The sequence below is a fragment of the Lissotriton helveticus genome, chromosome 5_1, assembly GCF_964261635.1.
Source record: "Lissotriton helveticus chromosome 5_1, aLisHel1.1, whole genome shotgun sequence".
Lineage (NCBI taxonomy): Eukaryota > Metazoa > Chordata > Amphibia > Caudata > Salamandridae > Lissotriton > Lissotriton helveticus.
In genome coordinates, this window is record NC_136065.1 from 1,296,680,365 (window position 1) to 1,296,707,162 (window position 26,798).

Below are 26,798 nucleotides of genomic sequence, written 5' to 3' on the forward strand. Positions count from 1 at the left end.
ACACGCCCGTCTCTTCCTTTTCTCTACAATCTGATGAGACTAAGAATGCACGTACTGACTGAGTAAAATAATTGCCTTGTGCTCACACGACTCTGGAGATACACTCTTGATTAGGGGAGAGCAAAGTTGTCATGTTCTATGGTTGTCAGAAACTAAATCCCTTGTCTAATCAGGGGAGTTAATTCTTTCCTGAACATTCGAGAAAGTTTCTAGCGAACTCTGAGCTACGCTGGCAAACCCAAAACTTAAGTCTAGTATCGACAGTAGTAGACCTAGTTAACGTCTGGCCTAGGCCTTTACTGCTGTAGGTATTATTCCAATGCGCAGAGCCTATTGGGAAGATAGGAACTACACTACAAAACAGACCATTGAACAGTCGGGTAGACTGCGGGGTACGGTATACCACCACTACTGTTAGACAGGATGAATTAAGCCCCAGTTTGATCCCTATGACTTCTGTCTCATCAAGACTTTCCTCAATTATCTTCTCGGCAGTCATGGCCCTACGGTAGAATACTGCAACCCCTCCCCCCCTTTTGCAATTTTTGGTCATCATAATCAGGGGGAAGGGAGGCCACTATAACGGGCCCGAGTTGTCCTCTAGCCATGTTTCTGTTAGGGCAAGGATATCCGGCCTCTCCTCCTGAAGCAGTGAAAATGTTTCTATGTTATGTTTATGGAGTGACCGAGTGTTTAGCAGAGTGGCCCTTTGGCTAAGGTGGTCATCCGACCCCATGTCTCTAACCCTATGGCCCTGCATAGCACCCCTTTGCCCCGCTGAACTTTACCTTCTGAGACACAGTTCTTAAAAAACTTTTCTAAGTCTGTAAGTAAGTGCTGACCTAGCCCAATTCACTTATATCTGAACCGCGCTCCATCTCATCGTTCTTAACTTTCGACATGTGCAACTAGATGTCTGCAGTTGGTGCTTTGATCTTTTAGCTGCTATTTTTAACCTTAATCTTTAAAAATTCATAACTCCAGTTCAGGTTCAACTGATAGGATTTTTGGCAATTTTGTTTAAATTGTTTTGGTATTTTTCTTATGTTGGTTTCTCACTTTATTACTGTTTGTGTGCTGCATAAACACTTTACATATTGTCTCTAACTTAAGCCTGACTGCATTTTGTGCCACTCTACCCAGTGTTAACCGAAGGTTAATTTATGGACTTTTTGTGGTTCACTCTGCAAAGGATTGTGGCTGTTGCTTGACCAAGGCTTACACCTCAGTCAACCAAGAACCCAGTTTCTCACAGGAACGTCTTTCATATCTCCCTCCATTCAACTCTTATTTACAATTTTCACAGTTTAACCTCAAAGTATGTATTTTGCAATTGTTTTGTTACCATATGCTCTAACTGGTTCGGGCAAAAGACTAAAAGAGCAAATTATATACAAACAGGGCCAGGGAGAGAAATAAAATGGAGTCAGATCTCACATTGCGCTAAACATTTGTTTGCAATCTTTTTCATGCTCCATAAGAAAACTAAAATGACACATGGGACTGAGGCTTAAGCCTTTTAGGGGTCGCGAACATCCAATTTACCTCAAGGAGGCCAAAGTAGGTCAAATAATAGTGAAAGTCTGAAAACATTGTACATATTATATATATTATATATATATATATATATGTGTGTGTGTGTGTGTGTGTATATATATATATATATCACACAGCAACTTCAGCAAATCTTCGAAGTACGAGCCACACCAAATCCAGTTTGCAGAAATATTCTTTTATTCACGGGCAAAAAAACACGCCTTTCGAGCTATCCAGCTCTTGGATATATATATATATATATATATATATATATATATATATATATATATATATATATATATATATATATATATATATATATTCACTGAAAAAACCATAGGTTTCAGGCCTTGTATAGTTAGGAATTAGCATTTAAAAAAACCTTTCAAATTCACTCAAAAAACTATACGTTTTAGGGGTGTTATAGTTAGCTGGACATTTCACTCATACAAAACCATTGAAATTGCTCCTATATAGTTAGTTGTACTAACTATATTTCGCGCACCCGCAATCCACTGCTGATGATGTCACATATTACATCATTCATGACATGGTCAGTGACATCACTGAGGTCTATGTACCTCTTCCAGAGGATGACGTGGGCACTGTAGTGGGAGATCTTCTTCACCACTTGCTCCTCCCACCAGCCCAGATATAAACAAGCTAGGCTGGGGGCAAAGCAAGTACCCATCGCCACCCCCCGGATTTGTTTAAACATTGATTTATTGAAAATGAAAAAGTTGTTATTCATACACTCCCAAATCATGTCAAGTAACATGTTGGTGTGTGATAGAAGGGAAACCGATCTGTTACTGAGATAGAATTTACATGCTTCTACTCCTAGCTCCTGTGGGATACTGGTGTACAAACTAGCCACATCAAAGCTAACCAGCCAATATTGAGGACTCCACACAATATCCTTGATGATACGTAAAAAATCAGATGAATCCCTAACATATGAGGGTAAGCTAGTCACATAAGGCTGCAGAAAGTGGACTACATATCTGCTAGTTTTTTCATACAGACTACCAACCGACGAAACAATAGGTCTGCCGGGAGGTGCCTGTAGATTTTTGTGTGGAGGTGCCTGTAGATTTTTGTGTAGCTTAGGGAGCAAATATAGTGCAGGTATTTTTGGATATTTCACCTGGAGGTAATTGAACTCATCATCCTCAAGTATACCTCTGGCTTTCCAGTCACACAATTTGTCAATATAGGTACATTTGGATACATTGTAGTCCTCTCTGGTTGCTTTCATGTAATTATGTTCATCAGACAGTTGCATTAAACCTTCTTTTAGGTACATGTCAGTGGGCCAGACCACCACATGTACCATAATTTGAGAAGTCGAAAAATAAGTCAAGAATGTGGCTTCCCAACGAATTCCAATTTTCTGTTTGGAACTGATACAATTGTTTACTTGAAACAATGTTTCTAATTTAACAGACTTAGCCTGAAATGGTATTTTCTTTATGTCCATAATCACGTGCATAACTTTGTAAACAGTATGTTTCTTTAAATGAATGTCAGTACCAGCAAAGCCCCACCCGTGACCAAGAGATCGGCGGATCTCGAAACGCGTTGGGTTTTCTCTGCCGAATAAACTGACAGCACCGGAATACATTTGGGCTCCGACTCTGGTTTTTTCATGGAGAAATAGTGACCAGGAGTGTGTGTGTGTATATATATATATATATATATATATATATATATATATATATATATATATATATATATATATATATATATATATATATATATATATATATATATATATATATATATATTTACCTGTGAAGTACTTACATTTTCATTGCAAAGGCATGCGTAGTGAAGGCATTTGTGTTTTAAAAACAAATATGTTTATTTATATGTATTTTTATACATATATGTATGTGTATATATATTTTTACAAATAAATATATATATATATAAAATACAAATATATTTTTATATACATGTGTGTTGATGTAAATATTGAAGAGATATTATTAATGTATAATTTATTTTACTTTAACAACCCTCAACCCAAATTCTCTTACCCATCCTGAACCCTAAAAATTTCCTTGCCACCCAAATAACCTTACCCACCCTAAACTCTAAAGAAAATTCCCTTAAACCCTTAAAATGCCCTTGCCAGAGTGCCCTTCCTACCCATAAAACCTATACCTGCCCTGAACCCTAAGAAAACATCTATATATACACAGACACTCTCGCTCGCTCTCGCTCGCTCTCTCTCGCTCTCTCGCTCTCTCTCTCTTTCGCTCTCTTTCTTTTACTTTGCGGGTATTTAGTAATATATATACACTATATATACATTTACTTGGAAAACCTTTACCACTCATATACCTTTACCATTCATGCCTTTACAACGATATCTGTTGTAAAACCATGCGTGATAAAGGCATATTCTTTGTAAAATTGTGCATGGTAAAGAACTATTCGTGGTTAATCCTGCAGGATGCAGGGTTCATCCGTTAAGGCTGTTTCCCATTCTAAGCATGTGAACCTTTAAAAACAGTTTACTCTGAGTGACTATCTGTAGCCTGTTCTGGAAGGTGTTGGTGTCTTCCAGCTGAGAATAGCATTTACTTGTTGATAATGTGTGGAAATGAGACATGGGGGAGTGCTTGGGTTACAGAAATGGTCAGTCACACTAATTGAAATCATAAAAGACAACCTGTGTATATTCTTTGAGAACGAAAAATTCCCACAGTGGATTTGATTTGTTTTTTTTTCAGCACCAGAGCAAGTGAACAAGAGTGTTTCAGATACCTTCATGCACTTCTTTGTCAGGACGGTTGGACACTACGCCTCACATATCAAACGGAGCACAAATGAGCCACCCAGGTTCCAAGAAAAATCTTTCTGTCAAGATATAAAGTCCAAGTCAATTCGAAGATTTGTGAAAAAATTGGTGAAAACACAGATGTTTTCAATATTTATACAGGAAGCAGAAAAAAGTCCGGCATCACAAGAAGGTACATCCTTATTTAGTGTGTGCATTGTCACCTACCCAAATTGTATTTTTTGTTGGGGAGTTTGATATAGCGCATACTCGACCCGAAGGTATCAGAGCTCTTTACATGAGCATAAGTTGCGTTACAGACAGACACATTCATTTTTAGGTCGAGCCTGGGCAGCACATACGCTGCTATGCGAGGTGTGCTGTATTTAGGTTGAGACTTGAAGCTCCGCACACTCTCCACCCACATTTTTCATTGGCTTGTGTCATTGTTCACTGGAAAATGTGGCTGTTCCTTGGTCAAAAGGCTTGGGAGACCCTCCTTAGTAACGCCTTGTCTAATTTTGTAACCTCCCATGGCGACACCCCCTGTTATGTGTGTTGTTGCTCGTTAGGCTTTAATTACAGACTCCGCGCACTATTTTCTCATATAGCTGTGTCCTGCCTGCTGTTGGTCGACCTCTCTAGCTGTTAGACCACATCCTTGTTTAGCTTGTAAGCTCCCTAAATACTTGAGTGTGTCGTTTTGCATTGCCCATCGTGCATTTGACTTCCTCCTTTTATGATTTCAGAAGCAAGTGAATGGGAACTACAACACTTGGTGCCTCTTGTAGAGAGGAGCAGAAAAGGGACATCCACCAAAAAAAATGAATGTCCTGTGTGTCCAACTCTCATATTTCCTTGTCTGTTTTGGGCAGAGAAGCTCTTGGTTTTTGGTTTCCAATGATTAAGCCTCAACAGGCTCTGCCATCAGAAACGTTTAACATGGCCCATCAAACACTGGGTGTCATAGAGGGTGGGCCTTTGTGATAATAGGTGATCATCCAACGTAAATATATTATTTTCCTGTTCGTGATCTCTATGTAAGGTGTAAAGGTCACAAAGAGGAAGAAATGCAACCAAAATGTTTCTGACATGCAGGAAGACAAATCCATGTGCACCAGGGACATTTTTTTGTTTTTCAGAAACAAATCTCTGCTTTGGAGATTGTTTGTGGACAACAATTAAGTTATAAACATGTCATGGTGGCCCTACCAACATTACATTTTCGCCGAAAACTGTACTTGTCATGTCTGTGAGGCTGCTTCTGGTGAACGTTTCCTCCCTCAACACACCATAGGGATTTTAAAGGTTGCTGTGAAGCTCTTGCCAACTTTATGGTTTAGCAGCTCATTTGCCAAAGTTTAAATCACTGTCTCAATCTTTTAAAAATATGTTCTTGCATTTTATGAACTGTCTTTCATAAGACTGTAATGTGGTGAGGTACTTTTGATTACAGAAAACAAGAGGAATTTATTTTTGCACTAACACTGTGATTCCAGATAGCTTCCATCCACTTAAACTTTATAACTGTGCCGTATTTTGACTCCAAACCCTTTTGTCTTATATATTGTTAGCCTCCAAGATTGTAGATGGAGAAGTCCATTGTGGCATTAAGGGCAGGTACAACAGTAGATGCCAAAGGCTCTAGCCACATATAGATGTCCATTTCCTCCAAGAGGAGATAAGAGTACATTACATTACTGTTGGGCACGTCTGGTTTGAAAGGGACAGTATATTAAAAATGTGCATTACAGTAATGTATATTGCTTTTCACACTAGTGCACCTGGTGCTGAATAGTGCTCCTGTCAATAAAATGAAACAAGCTTTGGCAAGCCAATCGTTCACACTCGTCTCTGTTGCCTGTACATGTGAATGCACAGTTATGGCATAAGGAATGGCAAGACCATCTGCAATGGACGGCCATCTTGGGATGTTATTTTAAGTACTGCATTACCGTTGTACCATTGCAAGATGGATGTTACTTTGCATGTAAATGCCGGGTCTGGTGGCTTAGTGGACTAATGCGTTCACTGTAGGGGGCTGTGATCAACCTCATGGTCACAGGTTAAAATTCCGGCAGATCCACTCAGCCTTTCATCCTTCTGAGGTCTATAAAATGAGTACCATTGAGATGGGTAACAATAAACATCTGTTATTCAGCACCAAGATACCCTGGGGTGAACGTGCGCGTGACAAATAAATGTTATGTTAATGTCAAGTCCATCGTAAAATGATGTAACAATTATAATGTACTCAAAATACAATACCAAGATGTCCTGCCTCTACTATTGGCTTTGCTAGTTATTTAATCGCAATGGTACAAGTTGTGGCAGAGGCAATACTGGCAAGTTCTGATGTTTGTTCTGTCCCTTCTCCAATGACAAGCCTAGACTCGGGGATCTGGGGGGTAGAGGGCCCTAAAGATGAGAAAGCATCAATGTGTGTCCTGAAAAAGAAGAAGCGTTGTGTACTCCGGTTGAGTGCAAAAAGTGAAATGACATGGAACATTCGAAAGGAAAATAGGTCCTTGACTTTAAAAGTGGAAAAATATTTTCATCCAATTAAAAACAGTGTGAAACAAACACATAAAGCAGGAGGATCATTTTCGAAACAAAAGCAGAGAATAGAATAGGCGAGCAAACCATCATAAACATTTGGCAAACCAAAATCCTACTCAAATTATATCTCGATCTACTGATTACAAAGCTGTCGCAAGACCATAAAAAGTATAGCGCCTGTAGTTAAGCAGGACAATTTAGAATAAATCACAAATATGGTGTGTATAGGTTATCCAGTTTTGTGTAATATCCATATGTCTTCTTTAGCCAAAGGCACATTCAAGTCTGTTCCAGAGTAGGACCGGCTCTTCAGACTTGAACCAAAGCATGCTTTTTGAATGACGAAGGGCATGAACTATTATTTGTGCTGTTTTCATCCTATGCTTAGTCTTAGAAATGGGGGTCACTAGTTGGCAATTGTTTGCACCTTTGTCCAAGTAGGGACCCTTCTTCCTAGTCAGGGTTAAGGGAGTTACACTCCTAAAATAACCCCTGCTCACCCCCTTGGTAGCTTGACAAGCGCAGTCAGGCTTATTTCAGAGGCAGTGTGTAAATCATTTTCACATAACCAACAGTAATACAGTGAAACACAAAATGGACTCCACACCAGTCTAAAAATATCCAATATTTTTATATATCTAAAACAAGACCAAAACGATAAGAATACAATATACAGTACTTAAAAATATATACTTTGCAATATATCCTTAAAATTGGAGAAATATCTCAACACAGTTCTTATGAGTCAGTAGCTCTGTACAGGGCTTCGGCAATGCTGCAAACAGTTCCAGCCGACTGCCTCAGTACAGGCCAGCGAAAGCGTGGACAGATTTGTGAACAGTACCTTTCTCGTTGCGGTGGGCACATTGGTGCAAGCCGGTCTTGGCAACTGTTGCGTTAGCGTTGCAAAATGGATGCAGTGCATGGTGCAGTGCCCTCACGATGCGGTGCAGGCAGCGGCTCGGTGACGATCGTCCAGACGGCGTCAGTGAGACCAATGCTTACGGTGCAGGGTGAGCCGGGGCTTGATGCAGTGCTGGCAGGTTGTGGTGCAAGCGACAGAGCCGGTTTGCGGGAGCTGGCGTCAGTCCGCCCGGACGGCAGTGTGGGATGAGGCAGTGCATCGTGAAACTTACGAGCAGTGCCCCCAGCCACGATGCAGTCACAAGTGTCAAAGTCAGCAGCAGCAATTGCGTCGGCGAGAGCAAGATGGGGAAGTGAAGTGAAGCGAAGCGGTACAGAATGCGGTGCCCACAGGAAACGGTGAATGCAGCAGCTTGGTGGTGGCAGCATTGGTGATCATTCTTGGTATGACCATGGTTGCGGTGCGAGATGTGGACGGTGCCCTCTGCTGTGCCGTCAGGACACAGAGCCTGCGACAGAGGAATTTGTGTTTCCCTTCTCTGTGGCAACTGAAACAGCGGTTCCAGAGGTGCTACCCAGAGATTGGGGGAATCTTTGCAGACCCTGAGACTTCAGAACAGGAGGCAAGCTCTACTTCAAGCCTTTGCAGATACTCAGCACAAGTAAAGAAAGCTCAGTCCAGTTCTTTCGCTGCCTAAGGCAGAAGCAGCAACTGCAGGCCAACTCAACAAAACAACATCGCAAAGGGGCAGTACTCCTCCTGGCAGCTCTTCCAGCTCTTCTTCTAAACAGGTTCCTTGATTCCTGCAAATTCTAAAGTTCTGGGGCCTAGGCCCCAATATTTATACTCCAAATTCCTTTGTTGTGTCAGCAGAGAGTGTCTGTGCTTAGTCCAAACCAGTTTGGTCCTCCCTGGCCCAGCTTCCCTGCAGGAGGCTTAGATAGCATTGTCTACAGCAGACCAGGTCCATTCAGGTGCAAGGAAATCTCCTCCCACTACTCTAAATTCAGCCCACCCCTGACTCATCCAGGAAAGGCAGGATACACCTTGACCCTCCTCCCCTCCACCCCCCCAGGTGCTGTCTGAAGAGAATGCACATTCCCAGCCCCTGTCACTCCAAAGCTAGACAGTCAATCCACAAACACGGCAGAGGCACACATAATGGCTAAGCAAGAAAATACTTTACTTTTTAAAAGGGGCATTTTTAAACACAGAACATAAAAATCATCTTTACTAAAATATGCATTTTTACATTCTGAGTCCAGGCATACTAAACTCTATTTTCCTATCTTATCCCAATGGGAAGTTGTATTTATAAAATGTTATAAATAAACTCCCATTCTACCTCATGAGACAGATAGCCTTTCCATACTGCAAACGAAATGCACTCTAATTCACTACCAGGACATGTCACACACACCAGAACATGTACTACCTCTAACATGCACAGGGGTATCTTGTGCTTACCTTGGGGGTGACTTATAAAAGGGAAGATCAGGGCCTGGCAAGAGGGTGCACTTGCCAAGGCGACATGGCAGTTACCAACCGCGCACAGACTCTACGGTGGCAGGTCTGAGTTACCTTTACAGGGGTACATCTTTGGGTGGCACAATCAGTGCTACAAGCCCACTAATAGCATTTGATTTACAGGCCCTGGCACTCTAAGTGCAGTGTACTAGGGACTTACTAGTAAATCAAACATGCCAATCATGCAAACACCAATCCATAACACAATACACAACAGGAGCACTTGCACTTTAAAACTGAACAGCAGTGAGAAACTGCGCAGAGACACTAAACCAGCAAAAACAGAGTCAAAATTCAGGAGATTCGGAAAGCAAAAAGACAGGGGAAACACGTCGGTAATTGACTCCTGAGGAGTTCTATTTTTAACTGTGTTGTGACCTTATTCCTTGTACTTGGACACTCTCCCCCTGTTCCCTTGACCGCCCTTACCCGCGCAGCCGATCTAGGCGCTGCTGCAGTCCACGGAAAGGATTGCCGCCATTCTCGGGGGAATCCCTGGGTCCAGGCCCCGCCCACTGCTGCTAGGGCACGCCCCCCTTCAGCTATACGAACCGCGCCTCACTCATCGCGCATCTTAGCCGGTAATTGACTCCTGAGACGGAAGCCAGGAGCGACGTTGCTTTTTAAAATAGTATTATGTTCTATTTTTAACTGTGTTGTGACCTTATTCCTTGTACTTGGACACTCTCCCCCTGTTCCCTTGACCGCCCTTACCCGCGCAGCCGATCTAGGCGCTGCTGCGGTCCACGGAAAGGATTGCTGCCATTCTCGGGGGACGCCCTGGGTCCAGGCCAAGCCCACTGCCGCTAGGCCACACCCCCTCCTTTCCCCTTTTTAACAATGTGCTTTTCCCGGCCGCGCAGCGGGCGCGCCAAAGGCAAGCCCGTCTGCGCCCGTCCGCACCAGGCCGGGGCCCCTCACTCTGCTTGTTCCCTTACCTGCTCACCCTACCAACTTTTGGCATGCCATGGCGATTGGCCTATTAGCCCTTTCACCCTGGCCCAGATCAACTCCCTCGAAATTGCTCAACTCGATCGCACCAATCTCTCATCCCTGCAACCTGGCCCGAGCACGGTGCAGTCGCGCCTTGCCTCTCCGCAATCCTTCCCAAGCACCCTGGAAGCCTCCTCCCCACTGCCTCAGTCTCTTTCCTTAATACTCGGTCTGCGGTCAAGCACCAATTAGAGCTCTTTGACCTCCTTGATACCACCAAACCTGAGATCTTGTTTCTTACCGAAACCTGGTACACTGCAACTTCCCTACCCAACATCCTTACTTCCCTCCCTGATCCTTATTATATCCTCCGCGCCGATCGCCCTGAGGGAAAGACCGGCGGCGGAGTGGCAATGATAGTTCGATCTAATCTCCAATTCCAAACCCTTTCCCACCCTCCTATCACATCTGTGGACTTTCTGGTGGCACGCTCGACTAATCTTGCGATCCCACTTACTATTGTGCTCCTCTACCGCCCCCCTCAACTCATGTGCCACTTTATCCCTGCCATACAGGACTTACTGGCCACTCTTGTGGGTAATAATTCCGCTGTGCTCCTATTAGGTGACTTTAACTTCTGGCCGGGTGACCCACGGGAGGACTCTATGTCCAAAGATTTCTCAGACTCCCTCCATTGCATCAATCTCACTCCCCATATTTTTTCCCCCACTCACATTTATGGCCACACTCTCGACCAAGTTTGGTCTGCCAATCTGTCCATCTCTGTACCGGTCATATCCCCCTGTGTTTGGCCTGACCACTTCTTGATTACCTTTTCCGTCTCCCTGGGGGAGGTTAATTCACCTTCTCTTCCCAAAAACATCAACGCTCGAAACTGGAATAGAGTGGACCTAGCCGCCTTAGGCCATTCTTTAGCCTCCTCTGCTCCTACCTTGACAGATCTTCCCCCCAATAAGCAGGTAGCCACCATCAACATTTGGCTCTCTGAAGCCTGTAATCAAGTCGCACCACTCAGACGGGTCAGAACGCGGCGCCCTCATGACGCCAACAGATGGTTCACCAATGCCCTTAAATCCCAGAAATTAGCACTTCGACAGGCTGAGCGCCATTGGCGCTGCAGATATTGCCCTAATCTTAAGATTCAATACCTGAGTCTTCTTTGGGCCTATAAAAAGGCAATACTCACCGCCAAGCTAGAATACTTTTCCCACAAAATTCATCAGGCAGTCAATAAACCTAAGGAGATCTTCATGATTGTGCACAGGCTTGCAGCCTCCGACAGAGCCGCTACCAGGCCCACTCCCTCTCAATCGCTCTGCAACGCCCTTAATGATTATTTTATAAAGAAGATCACCACCATAAAGCAGAACATCCCTCTGGCCCCTCCTTTCTTGTTCTGCCCCGTGCTGCCTCCGCCTCCCTCCTCTCTCGATCGATTTCCCTTGATCTCAGAAGAGGACTTCCGCACTCTATTGGGGAAAGTAAAAACGGGCTCCCCCGCTGACTTTTGCCCGGCACATATCCTGAGGGAGATTTTCTCCTACTGCCCAGTCCCTCCTATTACCCTGCTTAACCCTTCCATTACCCTTAAAATCGTACCTGACCCATTCAAATCAGCCACGGTAATCCCCATCTTTAAAAAACCTGGTGCCGATCCCACTGCCCCCTCCAACTTTAGAACCATCTCGCTGCTTCCACTCCTAGGTAAGATCTTGGAGAGTCACATCACCTCTTCACTCTCCACTTACATTGAGGCCCATCACCTCTTGGCGGCCCACCAGGCCGGTTTCCGGCCTGCACATTCTACGGAATCCGTTGTCCTCTCGGTGGTGGATGAGCTTAGACGCAGCGCCGACACCAATTTCCCCCAGGCCTTAGTCCTTCTCGATCTCTCTTCCGCCTTTGACACGGTCGACCATTCCATCTTACTCGACCGTGTCAGGGGCGCCGGCCTGCAGGGGTCGGCCTTGGCGTGGCTTACCTCTTTCCTTGCAGGCCGTACGTACGCAGGCTGTTCGATTGGAAGGCTTTTTTGCCCCTACCTGCCCTGTCTCTTGTGGGGTTCCCCAGGGCTCTTCACTCTCTCCCCTCCTGTTTAACCTTTACATTCACCCCCTCATTGTTGCTCTACAGGATATGGAGGTCACGGCGTTTAATTACGCTGACGACCTCCAGCTCATTTTCAACCTCTCTTCCTCTCCTGATTCAATTTCTAGGGTTCATTCCACTTTAACTTTTATCTACAACTGGATGAACCTTAATCACCTGAAATTGAATACTGATGAGATGGAGTTGGTTCTCACTGGTGGTCCCTCTAATACCTGGTCCTCTGCTTTTTGGCCCCCCATCTTTGGTTCTCCCTCTGCTTCCGTGAAAACCCTGGGCATCAAAATCAGCCAAGACCTCTCTATGCGCCCGCAGATTAGTTCGGTGGTCTCCTTTTGTTTTCTGTCCCTGAGAACCATCCGCAAAGTCTCGCGCTACTTCTCGGACGAAGCCCTCAAACTCATTGTCATGGCAATGATTCTGTCCCGCCTGGATTACGGCAATGCCCTTTATGTGGGCATTCCTGCCTACGAGCGCCGTCGCTTGCAGCTTATCCAGAATCAAGCGGCTCGCCTCATCTACAGGCTCCCTAAATCAAGTCATACCACCCCTCTGCTAAAGACTCTCCATTTGCTCCCCATTAGGGAACGCTTGCTTTTCAAGATGGGCTGTCTGACCTTCATGTCCTTAGCTGGCACTGCCCCTGTCTTCATCAGATCAACAATCACCGCATATGCTCCAACCAGAAATCACCGCTCCTCCACCCAGTGCCTCCTCAATATCCCTCGCTTCCGTAATAAGAAATCGGGTGGCTCCAGATTCTCGACTCTTGCCCCCCTGTTTTGGAATGCACTCCCCCCAGCGATCAGATCTATTCCCTCCTACCTGGATTTCCGTGCAGCTCAGAAAACCCACCTCTTCTCCTCTGCATACTCTTCCTAAACGCACCTCCCCCTCTCCCCTCAGGTCAGTTTCCCTCTGCAGCGCCAAGAAACCGTTTGGTAGTAGAGCGCTTTACAAAACCCTTTCAACTTCAAAGATGCAAAGTCTAACACTTAAATGCAGCTTAAAAAACTTTTGTTGAGCATTGGTGAAAATAAAAAGTTAATGACTACATTTCTCCCAAAAAAGACTTTTATATGGGCTTATAATGCCCAAAAGAAGCATGTAATTTATTTATCAAACTGATATTATGTCATATTGGGTCTTTCAACTGCTTTCCGGGTTGCATGATCTAATTTAGTTTTAGGATACATTTTATAAAGATTTTCAGAGTTCACTGTGGCGAATAAGGATATTTTTATTTTCATATTGAGCCAAGTGATAAACACTTAAAGTTGGTCTCCAGGGAAATACGACTGGTTAGAACATCATATATTAGTGGTGAACGACATTGTAATGTTGTTTCAAGGCACATACTCTGAGTGCCATAGCAGCGTACCTTGATCATGATGGATCTCCTACCAAGTTGTAATGTGTATAAGTAGTTTTCAGGCCATGGGCCAATGAAGATCCACAGGATGGGCGTGAAGTAGTTGGAACATCTCCTAGCCGAGAGGAGATGAGAAGAAAGTACAGATTGATGGAGCTAACTGTACATTTGTTTTAGTTTGGTGACGAGATAGCTCTATTATTTCAACGCTCGTTATTAGCATCTTCAGTGAACTGCACTTCACAATTCAACTTCCCAAGGGGCACAGCAGCCTGACTTTGTTCAGAGTTGGAAAACTGAGTATTATTAAATTGGGAAATAGTAAGAACGAAATTGCAATATTTAATAAGGATTGACAATGCAAATAGGACTTGCTTATGAATAAAAGTGGCCGTTGTCTCATTAATGGGTTTAGGAGCTCAATAAGACATTATACATGCACTTTTCTTTACACTCCGCCGATTCATTCTTGCATTCCCCCTCTGACACTTCTACAATAAAACATCCAGATTCAACGCAAGATATGCAAAATACATTAAAAGAATACAAACAGAATTGTTTTTTAAACATGCCGGGCACCAAACATGGTGAGCACATGCTTGTAATAATGAACATTTCAGATGTTCTACTTGCAGTGATATTGCACATACTCTATCATTGTATTAAAGTTCCAGTGTGGCCTCAACATTAGGCCATGTTGCAGTGGTAAAACAATGATCCACTATGGTCAACAGCTTTCCAAAATGAATGCTCGCTTTAGTGTTAATGGCCATGCGGGATGTGGGGTGCTGCAAATCAAATGTGTGGCAACTAAGTGACTCATTAGCACTGCCTGCTGTAGTATTATCTTAATAACAAATTTATAGAAAGAGTAGAAGCAAACAAATTAAAGGGAAACTAAAAAAGGAGAAAACAAAATTACTGAAATAGTCGCCCTGCACTGAAGCGCACACGTTTTCGTTAGATGTGCATATGTGATCAGAAAATGCTGTCTTTCAGATGGCAAAGAGAGCCAATGACTGATGAAAAGAGCAGACCAATAGCTCCTATGTGTATCATCTGGATATACATTTATATATATGGACGCAAATATTTAATAATGTTTCTTAATTACAAGATCTTGGTAGGCAGCTCTGCCTATCAGGCATTTCGAAGAGATTCTAATAAGAATTAAGTTGCAGATCCTCTACCCCTCTGCCGCACATTGAGATAGACTCGTGCTCTTGAGGCGGAAGACGAGAGCGTTTTCTAACCAATTTTAAAATTTTACTCTTGTAATTACTGTCACTTTACTTGTTGTACTAGGCACTCACCTGTACCTGCTTGTTGTCGCGCAGTGGATTTAACGCTGCTGCGGCCCCCAGAACTACCAACTTCTCCCTACCGCCATCTCGGCGAGGATGGAGGCCACGCCCCTTCCTGAGGCCACGCCCCCGACGCCGCCCTACAAATAGCGCTGATCACAAGCGCCGCGCATTGAGATAGACTCGTGCTCTTGAGGCGGAAGCCGAGAGCGTTTTCTAACCAATTTTAAAATTTTACTCTTGTAATTACTGTCACTTTACTTGTTGTACTAGGCACTCACCTGTACCTGCTTGTTGTCGCGCAGTGGATTTAGCGCTGCTGCGGCCCCCAGAACTACCAACTTCTCCCTACCGCCATCTCGGCGAGGACAGAGGCCACGCCCCTTCCTGAGGCCACGCCCCCACCCCCCCGACGCCGCCCCTCCACACCTATAAAAAATGTGCATCTTTCGGACGCGCAGCCGACGAGCGCAGCGGGCGCGCCAAAGGAAAGCCTGTCCGCGCCAGGACGGGCACTAGGGCACGCCACGCTGGCCATCTCATCTCATACTCATCTCAATCTCTCAGAGAACTACAGCATTTTGCCCCCCCCACTGTCTCCTAACACCATCCGCCGTATCCACACAGCCGGCATTACGCTCCCCGATCTACACCCCCCATGCGGACGCACACCTCCAATCCACCCGTCTAGGAACGCTACTTCCATCAGGGTGTCATATTTGAACACCCGCTCCCTAGTAAAGCATTACGAAGATATTTTCATTCTGTTGACCGACAACAGCCCTGACATACTCCTGCTCACGGAAACATGGTTAACGTCAGAGTCCCTCCCAGATACCTTGGCGACCCTCCCCCCTGATTATTACATTCTCCATGCCGACCGCCCCGGTGACCGGCCCGGGGGTGGGGTGGCGGCCATCATATCCAAGCGCCTAAACTCTATCTCCTCTCTCTCCCTCCCACTTCCTGAGGTGGATAATCTACTCATTAGTGTAGAAACTGGTACCGCTGCCCTCACCCTCCTCCTCTTATACCGCCCTCCTCACCCTATGCCATCCTTCTCCACCATCTTGAACGAGCAATTGTCCAATCTACTTACGCTGCACTCCAGTTTCGCCCTCTTCGGCGACCTAAATTATTGGTTCAATGACACTAATGCTGGCCCCCATGCTATCGAGCTCTTTGAGACTCTTAACAGTCTGAACCTCACCCAACAGGTCACCCAACCCACCCACATTAAGGGCCACATCCTGGACCAGATCTGGACCTGCAATCTGGCTCTGTCCCAGCCTGCTATATCCCCCTGTGTCTGGTCAGACCACTACTTAGTAGACACCACCATCACTGGCGTCGGCCGAACGCCTGCCCCTTTGATGGCTGGGGGCTCCTCATGAAAATGGAGTACATATGACTCCCAGGGCTTCCTCACAACCCTTGCCGACACTCGTCCAGCCTTCAACTCCTCTGATAACGTCGAAGCAATAGAACATGACATCAAATCCTGGCTGAAGTCGGCCAGCGACCTCTTTGCCCCCTTGATCAAATTCCCCCGCACTAGGCATCATAACTCCCACAGGTGGTTCTCTGATGACCTTAAACAACACAAATTAAAAACGCGCCAGCTGGAACGTATCTGGAGACGCGACTACTCCAACTCAGCCAGGCAGTCTTACATGACTGCGCGCAGGGAATATAAAACTGCCATTACCCTAGCCAAAACGGAACACTTTTCCAACAGGATCTCGTCAGCGGTCAACAAATCAAAGGAGGTGTTCAAAGTCAAGAACAAACTTACTACTGACGACCGAACCCTCCCAGCTCAGACTCCCACTCAAGAGGCATGTGATACCCTCAACCTCTTTTTTGTAGAAAAGATTACAAAAATCAAAAATTCTATTCCTCTCCTACCTCTGCCCCACCCTCCGGACACCTCCTCCGACAATCCCTCTATCCTCTCTACTCTCCCCGTCCTGAACCCTATTTCATTAGAGGAACTCGCCACTCGCGTGAAATCTGGCTCCCCTAATGACAGCTGTCCGCCTTCTGTCTTCCGGAGTATCTGCCTCAATCTCCCTGACTGCATTCTACCCCTGCTGAATGGTTCACTCAGCAGCGGTATCGTTCCTAGCTCTCTCAAGGAGGCCATCCTTGTGCCCCTCCTCAAGAAACCTGGCGCCGACCCTCTGGAACCATCGAATTATCGCCCTATCTCCCTCCTTCCCTACTTTTCAAAATTAATGGAGGCCCACGTCACCCGTTGTCTGTCAAATTTTATCGAATCCTCTTTATGTTTATGTTTGACATTTATAAAGCGCAGCTTATACCCGAGGGCGTCTTGGCGCTGAGATTTGCAGAATTGTTGTTCAGTGCGGCTTGTAGTATCCGAATTGATTCAGAGATAACAACTATTGGTTAAACAACCATGTCTTTAGTTTCTTGCGAAACTGCAGAAGTGATGGGCTTAGTCTGATATCTTGTGGCAAGGTGTTCCATAATTTAGGTGCCGCTGTCAAGAAACGACGGTCGCCCCATGAAACTGTTTTGGACCGAGGGACCATTAGTTGGTTGAGATTGGAGGACCGGAGCTGTCTAGGGGGCAGGTATCGAACCAACTGGTCCTTTAGAAATTGGGGACTTTTATTGTTTAAGGACTTGTAGACTAAACATAAGGATTTAAATTTAATCCTATTATGGATGGTCAACCAATGTAAATCTTTTATTGTTCCTGATATTGCTGCAAATTTTGGAAGTCCGGAGAGTAGACGTGCAGCAGCATTTTGTATCGACTGCAGCTTTTTAAGGACCCTGGCCTGAATGTTTAAAAATAAACCATTGCAGGAGTCAAGGGCCGACAGAACCAGGGAGCTAACCAGAGTTTTAATGGCAGCTGCTGGTAAGAACGGACTTATTTTCTTGATCATGCGTAGCTTATAGTGTGCCGTTGACGCTACTTTATTCGCATGGTCTATGAAAATGAGAGCATCGTCGAAGGTGACTCCTAAATTTCTGACCTTAGCCACTGGGGTTGGGAGAGCTCCGAGAGTAGATGGCCACCAGGTTGAGGACCAAGGTGGTTCAAGTGGTCCAAAAATGACCACCTCGGTTTTTTCAGAGTTTAGTTTTAAGCTGTTTATCCCCATCCAGTCATCTATGGCCAACATTCCTTCTTGAAAGCGTTGAGCCATCTCCAGACCATCGCCTTTAATGGCGAGTACCAATTGCGTGTCATCTGCGTAGGAAGTTAGGCTCATCCCATGGCTTTTGATGACACTAGCAAGGTCCGACACATAGATATTAAATAGTGTCGGACTTAGGGATGAGCCTTGAGGAACTCCACACGGCAGAGACAACTGAGCAGATTGGTATGTCCCCAGGGCGACAGCCTGGGTTCTGTCCTTGAGGAATGAGGCGAGCAATTTAATTGCCGTTTGTCCAATGCCCATATTACCGACACGGTCGATCAAGATCTTATGATCGACCGTGTCGAAGGCTGCAGACAAGTCCAACATTACCAGAAGTGCTGTCCCACCCTGATGTCGTATAACTCGCACTTCATCTGCCGCCTTAATTAAGGCTGTTTCGGTCCCATGATATTTCCGGAATCCGAACTGTGTGTCATCAAGCCGTCTGTAATTCTCAAGATACTCCGAGAGTTGTAGATTCATAGCCTTTTCGACCACTTTTGCTATGAAAGGGAGACTGGCAATGGGCCTGTAATTCTTCAGGTCACTTTTTTCAAGGCCCGGTTTCTTTAAAAGGGGTTTCAGAAGTGTCTTTTTCAAAACAGTGGAATAGGTTCCTGAACTGAGAATAGCATTGGATACCTGAGTAATTATTGGTATTAAGACGTCGAGAGCAGGGAGAAGGACTGATACCGGGCAGGGATCTAATGCAGATCCTGTTTTAATAGAGGTGACAATGGTCTTTACTTGGTTATCGGTTAAAAGATTGAAGCTGTTTAAGAGGGTTGTATGCTTATTGGAGAGCGGGAGGTTAATTGTGTTGGGCTTGGACGTAAACGTCTGGTAAATATCGTCTACTTTAGAGAAGAAGAAACTAGCAAGCTCGTCACACATTTTTTGGGATGGAGGGGGAATAAGATCGGGGAGATTACCGGACAGAATTTTGGTAATTTCGTACAACTTTTTACTGGAGTGTTGAGCTTGCTCAATCTGGGCAAAGTAAAAAGACTTTTTAGCTGTTGCTATCATTCCTTTATAAACGGCAAGTGAGTCTTTATAACGCTTTCTACTTGCTGCGTCATATGTTTTTCTCCACTGCCTTTCAAAGTGCCTACTATGTTGCTTTTGTTTTTTTAATTCTTCTGTGTACCACAATGCTGTTGGCCTAGCTCGGTTATTGGATATAGACTTCGTGGGAACCAGGAGATTAGTAGCATGGCCCACCCAGTCGTGGAACTGTGATGTTGCCATGCTAGGATCGAGTGAGATCACTGGTCGCGTGATGTCTAGCTGATCTATCAGTTTTGAATGATTAATATGTTTCCAAGCTTTAAAGGGAGTGTGGGGAATAGTTTTACATTTGTTATAATCCGTGGTTGGGACTCTTATAGTAAAAAAGATGGCGTGGTGATCGGTCCAAGTCATCGGCAGAATGTCGGAAACTTGGAGGCCCTTAACATTAGAGAAAATTCCGTCTAATGTATGTCCTGCCTCGTGTGTGGATGAAGTCACCAATTGTCTGAGCCCTAATATATCCATGTCTGAAAGCAAGGCCAGAGTATCGCTCTGGCTCTTGTCTTCCAGATGGAAATTCATATCACCTAGGACCGTACAAGAGTCCTCAATGGCCAGTGATTCCAGTATGGAACTTAGGCCTGACAGAAAGTTTGCCCTGCCTCCTGGAGGTCGATAAAGGAGCATCCCTTTAATATTACATAGGGCACTGAGCTCAACTCTGAACTGTAAGGCTTCGCATGAAGTTTCTGGGATAGGTGATGTTGTAATACCAAACCTTTCTCTGGCTATGATTGCTAATCCTCCTCCTCTTTTCCCACCTGTTCTATCCTGTCTATAAATGTTATAGCCATTGGGTGTAGCAACCACTGAATCTGGGTCGGAAGCTTTATCAGTCCATGTTTCAGTGATGAACAGTAGGTCTAAATTGTGATCAGTTATGAGGTCAGCTATTTCTTGTTTGTGTTTACAGAGGGAGCGAGCATTAATAAGGGCCATGGCTATAAGTGTATCCGTATCTGTGATATGTGTAATAGCTGAGTGTTTAAGCCTTTTATGAACTATCTCTGTATTACAGTGTGCGCAGTGCATCACATCGTTCATGGGGGTTAATGCCATATTGTGCAAATGGCAGTCAGGTAATAAAGGTGGCCGTAGGTTAAGCAGAGAAGTACGTGAATAAACAATGTGCCCAGCGCTATTAATTTGGCCATAGGTCATGGCCCTCGACACGGTCCCGGCGCGGACGTGCGCAGACGGGCTTGCCTTTGGCGCGCCTTTGGCGCGCTGCCGGCGCGCCCGCTGCGCAGGCGAGCTGGTCTGACGTTTTTATCCATGTATTCGGTGATAGGGAGGAGGGTGGGAGGGACGATCCACTAGACCGCCAGCCTTCCCCTATGAAATATGGCGACTGAAGTGGCTGGAAGGTCTGCTCAGCGCGTGTTAGCAGCAACGCTGATCCAGGCAGGGAATAATGTAACCTCGGGCGACGTCGCTCTCACACGCAGGTACAAAACTGAGTCTAAAAAAGAGCTGTTTAAAATATTTACACAATATTAAAAAAGCGTTATTTTTAAATCAATAACGATTCTATGATGCTGCATTTGATGAAAAGAGGCACCAGAGCGCGCATAGAACCCCCGGCTTCCGCCTCAAGGGTGAAACACAGTTAACTCAGTAAACAATTCCGCATATGTTATCACCTTGAGCCCAATCAAGCCGGCTTCAGACCTGCCCACTCTACTGAGGCCGTCATTCTGGCAGTCCTGGGCACTCTCAGGAGCAATGCGGATGCGGGGTCTCCCCAAGCCCTCGTGCTCCTGGATCTGTCGGCCGCGTTCGACACGGTGGACCACAACATCCTTCTCCACCGTGTCGGACAGGCAGGCATCCAGGGTTCCGCTCTTAAGTGGGTTGAGTCTTTTCTGACTGGTAGATCACAGGCTGTCCGCCTGGGCCCCTTCACTGCAACAAAAACCCCCACGACTTGCGGAGTCCCCCAGGACTCCTCCCTCTCACCCCTCCTGTTCAACCTATACCTCCGGCCCTTGATCCACTCTCTCCAGAAATGGGACATCATTGTCTACAACTATGCCGACGATCTACAGATTGTCCTCCCGCTCAACTCACCCCATGCCATCAAAACATTTCACGCAGTTATGATCTACATCCAACATTGGATGAACCAGAACCAATTGAAGCTAAACCCAGGGAAAACTGACCTCCTCCTTCCTGGACTCAGTCAAGCTCATTGGGGCCCGCAGTTCTGGCCTTCGGAGCTCACCCCCCCCCAGTCCCGGCCAAATCAGTGAAGAGTCTGGGAGTGATTATTGACACCGAACTGTCTCTCAAAGCCCAAGTGGGTAAGGTAATCTCATCTTGTATGTACCAGCTCCGGAATATTCGCAAAGTTCGCCACCTACTTCCGCTCGCCGCACTTACCCAAGTTGTCATCTCACTTGTGCTTTCCCGTCTGGACTTCTCCAACTCCCTCTACTACGGTATCCCACTATCCCTGCTGCACCGCCTCCAGGTAGTTCAGAACCAAGCGGCCCGACTCATTCACAAAACCCCCAGATGGCAATCGGCCAAACCTTTACTTCACAGACTGCACTGGCTCCCAGTAGGCCAAAGGGAATCTTTCAAGGTGGCCTGCCTCACATTCAAAGCCCTCCATTGTTCAGGCCCCGCGTTCCTCAAATCTTTAATCACTCCTCATCGCCCAACGCGTAACCTCCGATCAGCTCACCATCATCTACTAGTCACCCCCAAAGCTAAAACCAAGAAATTCGGTGGCTGCCACTTCTCCCACCTGGCTCCCGGGCTCTGGAATCTCCTCCCTCTTTCCATCAAATCCACTCCTTCTCTTCTGAATTTCAGGAAATCGCTTAAAACCCACCTCTTCCCTCCCCTTGGTTAAAACCACCCCACCCTCGCCTCTGTCCCTCACTCACTCTGTCTCATAGCGCCAGGAAGCCTTTGGTGTCAGCGCACTCTATAAATTGCACTTAAGATAAGATAAGAAAAAGGGGTTTTTAGCGCCAAAATCCTTCGCTACAAAGGTAATCTGGCCTACTGCTTTTGTTGTAAGATTTCATAATAAACAGATCAGACCTATGACATCTGGCATAACCTTTCACGGTGCACCACTCAGACCTATAGCTGTTATTTTTCACTTTTTACCATAATCCGCTCAGCCCTACTGCCCTGAGGGTAAACTTTCTCACAGGGCAACCATTAAGGGATTTGCAGTAAAAATGTTGTGGAAAAAAACAACTGAAAAAGGTAGTGTCAAAAACGTTGTTTGCTGAAACAATAGAATTAAAAAAGTTGTGGTTACAAAAAAACAAATGAAAAAATGTTGTCTTATAGGGCAAAGGGGCATCCTCTAGCTAAAGTAGAATAGAGCATTTACTGTGAGGGGTTAGTACAAGTTTTTTAGAATTCAGTGAAGGATAGTGTTGACGGGTTAGTAAGTAGTTGGTAGGGTTTAGGGGCAGGTAGTGGGAAGAGGTAGTTAGAAACATTTAGGGTTTTAAGGAAGGGTAGCATTAACGGGTGGTTCGGGGTTTTTAGGGTTCAGGGATGAGTAGTGCAAAAGTGTAGTAAGGGGTTTTTAAAGTTTAATGAAGGGCAGTGTTAAGGGTACATAAGTGTATTTTAGGGTTCACGGAAGGACAGCAAGAAGGGAACGTAAGGAGTTTTTAGGTTCAGCGAAGGGTAGCATAAAGAGGATGTTGGGGTCATGGAATGATGTATAATTAGGCAGTAATGGTTTTTAGAGTTATTAAAAGGCTACCATTTAGGGATTACATTGGGTTGTTAGTGTAAAGTTAGATAAAATAAAGAATGTGTGTAATAAAAACAACTTTTAAAATTTAATATTTATGGAACTATCAAAGGTAGTAATGAAGGAATCAACCTTATTCCTCAACAGTTTCTTCTCTATTTTAATGTAGTTGATGTTTTAAAAGTGAAGTTTTTTTTATATACGGCCCATCAGCTATACAGTCATAAATATTACATACGTTTACAAAATTTCAACTAGAAAATTAAAATCCTATCTGTCCTAAAGGATAGGTTTTTTAGGTCTCGCCTGTCAATGCGCATGCGCATTGAGCGGAGCGAGACTATAGGGGCTTAAACAGAGTTTAACCAGACTGGCGATTTGATGAAGTGCATGTGCGCTTTTAGCTCAATGCGCAAGCGCAATGAGTTAAAATGCACGTGCACAGCATCAAATCGCCAGCCATCTGTTCCCCAGCAGCTCTTCCCGCTCCGCCCCACAAGCTTCCCCCAGCGTGCGCTCTGCCTCAGCCGCACTCCTCCCACACCTTTGAAGTGAAGCTTATAACAACATTACCTCACTGGGTAGCGTCCTACAAATTTTTAATAGGCTTTTGGGCTTTTAATTTTGCCGTTTGGAAAAAACTATTACCCTACATACTTTCCACGGTCCTTACACATGCCTTCCAGCACTTGTAACTGCACCGGCAGTGTTACAATAATATTCTTCTAACGGAGCATTATCCCACGGGGTAGCGTACTAGCTATTTCTGCAACTTTCATTTTGCCCATGATAAATAATTTTGCCTTACGTACTTTACACAGCCCAGACACATGCCCTAAAGCACTTTTTGTACTACCTTGCACGTTAATTTGTAACGCCTTAGTACATAGACTTATATTCAACCTATGTTCACTCCTTCCTTCCCCCCATCCGGTCCCGCCACCGTCCATTGTGTGCTGGTGCTTGTCAAAGCCCAACATAGCTATTATCAAAAGCTAAAAGGTTTTCAAGCCACTACCCAAAAAAACAATACATTTACATGCATTGCAAGCGCTCAGTTTTTGCGTCTAGTCACAGTGCTACCACAATAATCTTTCAACATAGGATTATTTCACAGGGTAGCATTACCCATTTACTAATAGGCTTCTGCACCTTGTACTTGCCCTTAATAAATAATTTTGCCTTTTATACTTTCACAGGCCATACACATGCCTTAAAGCACTACTTTTCACTATAGCACAGGTTAATTTGTAGGGCCTTAACACACAGATTTTCGTTGCCCCTCGCTTGCTCATGCCCACCAGCCCTTTTCAACTGTCTAAAAGGCTAATTTCCTAATCTTACTATCTCACCATCTATTGTGCACCCTCAATTACAAGCTAAAAGCAACATATTGTGTGCTTAAAACACATGCTGCGACTTTTGCCATGTTCGGGAAAGCTTTCATTAAATTGCAACAAAAATAAAACTTTAAAAATGGAATAGGACTCGCTTTTTATTAAGTTAAAGACATTTGCTTAGTAATGCAATACCATTAGCAAAGCAAATGGCTATAACTCAATCAAAGGCGAGACCTATTGCATTTTCAATGCTTGTTCTCCTAGTAAAAATCTTCTTTGCCCAATGTTTCTCAGAGGGGGTACTCAACACAAAAAAGCCTTGCCTACTAAGGTAATTTGTGGGACTACTTGTAACAAAAGACCAGTTTACAGCTTTCAGCAAAGCTTATTAACAATCTATTCTTAATGGCCTATTGACTTTAACATGTGCTTTGCACATTAAATACTAACATTTCATAATAGATATGATCAGGCCCATAGCATTGAACTTAACTCTTCTCCGTGCAGCAATCAAGCCAATAGCTTGTTGCCATAACCAACTCAGACCTACTGTTTTGAGCATAAGCAACATTTTTTAGCATAAGCATTCCTCAAGGCAACCATCAGGTGCACAATTACAACATTAGAAAGGTATACAAAGTTACAAGAGGCTAGGAAAAATACTATCTCTCCTAAGAGAACCCTAACAACAATTCTCACAAAGCAAATCCTCCCTACCTCCGGTTTGTCAGAGGCGGTTACCAACATCAAAACTTTTGCCTACTTCAGTAATCTGTGAGAAACAAAATCCTTTTCTGCAGGCTCTCATATAGAGTAATAACAGCCCACATTTAAATGGGTTCATCTTTAATATTCTATTCACAATACAAATGTGAGGCATTGCCTGTATCAAAAAATGTCCTAATTAACCGATTAGGCCTATAGCCATGATCATTGGCTTGCCACCATGACCAGCAGACCCTGCTGTATTGAGTATTTGAGTTTAAGCTTTGCTACATGCCAAAAGGTGTAATTCAAGCTCTCTTTTCAGTGAAAGCACACAAATTCAGCCATATCAAATCCTGTACATGTAGGTGAAGCCATAATCTCTAAGTAGTACACTAACAATTCTTTCTTTGTCGATCACATAGGATCTGGTGAAAGGTGAGCTGCCAAGCTTGAACTAAAAAGGACAAAAAAGCAGTATGAAGCATTTTATAAAAAAAACAATGTAGTACAACTGAAAACTGAGTTACATCCTTGATCTTTGAGTATAGGACTTCTAAATTGAATGAGAGCAATTGATCCACAAGAAAGGTAATACACAGAGTGTAGAGCGTAGATTTAAACAAGTTGATGTGATCATTGTAGTGCATTTTTTTGTTTCCCAGAATTGGGTGCAGGCCTTTTCAGACAAATGCTAGGACAAATAACCATCAAGGAAGGACACAAGGGCAGCCAGTATTGAGCTGACAGACTCTGGTGTGAAATCCCAGAGTGATCCACAGAGGCAAATGTACCACACATGCTGTGAGAATTATGGAGTTCATCACAACTGGAAGTACAGCAGGCGCAATGAGTTCTGCAACTGGGAAAGCATGGTACCTTCCTACCCCTTCATCAAATACCCCATAGAAGCCTTAATTCTGGTTGGAGGTTGACATGTTTACACCTTTACTAGGGAGCATCAACGTCACATCAAGAATTTTAAAGCATGCTGGGGTTGAATACGCCCTCATATCCGCACTAATTTAATTGGAATCCAATGAGTTGTAGAAATGAAATCAGATGTTGGGTCCCATATTCATTCTTATTGCAGGGTTTTACTGTAATATCGAGGGTACCATTAGTAGATTCACCTACAGAATCTGACACCTTGTTAGCTGCGGGCTTCTCCAAATGTATTAAAAGATTTGCGAGGTACATAAGCAATGATGGATGACACACACAGAGTACTCAGTGGAACACTAGTTTTACAGACGTAGACCCACATTAAAAGAAGCATCGCAAAAGCCAGCAGGGCTGGCTCATAGATTAAAGTGATTTCTGTGACACTGATTGGTTTAGACATTCAGTAGGTCATCATACATGCACTCGTTCACTCATCTTTGCATCTATTCATTCATCCACTGACGCATACTTGCATTCACCCTCTACTGCAACCACAATAAAACCCACAACCAACAACATAAGTAACAAATTAAAATAATACAGATAGAAAGCAAAAAAAAAACATGCTGCTGTCTAAGCACGGCAGGCATATGCTTACAATAACAAAACTAAACATAGCAGGTGTCACTCTTGCAAAAGTATTGTAAATAGTCTATTGTTCTTTTCAAGTTCAAGCATGGTCGCCACATTTAGAACCAATGTTTTGGCTTTCTTAGAATGGTAAAACAATGATACACTATAAACAACAGTATTTCAAAGTGGTCTCCTGGTTTAGAGAAAGGGGCCACGTGGGATGCAGTGCCCTGCAGAT

At 44.5% G+C, this 26,798-nt stretch overlaps 1 protein-coding gene across 2 annotated transcripts in view; it reads left to right on the top strand.

The window, feature by feature from the left end:
• Positions 1 to 26,798, top strand: part of DENND2D (DENN domain containing 2D) — a 796,377-nt gene that overhangs the window by 750,521 nt on the left and 19,058 nt on the right. Inside the window, exon 11 of one of the 2 annotated variants that reach the window (XM_078644124.1) lies at positions 4,278 to 4,517. The exons of the other annotated variant lie outside the window; for it this stretch is intronic. Coding sequence (XP_078500250.1) covers positions 4,278 to 4,517 — 240 coding nt within the window. The remainder of the gene's footprint in view (positions 1 to 4,277; positions 4,518 to 26,798) is intronic. 2 annotated transcript variants of the gene reach the window in all.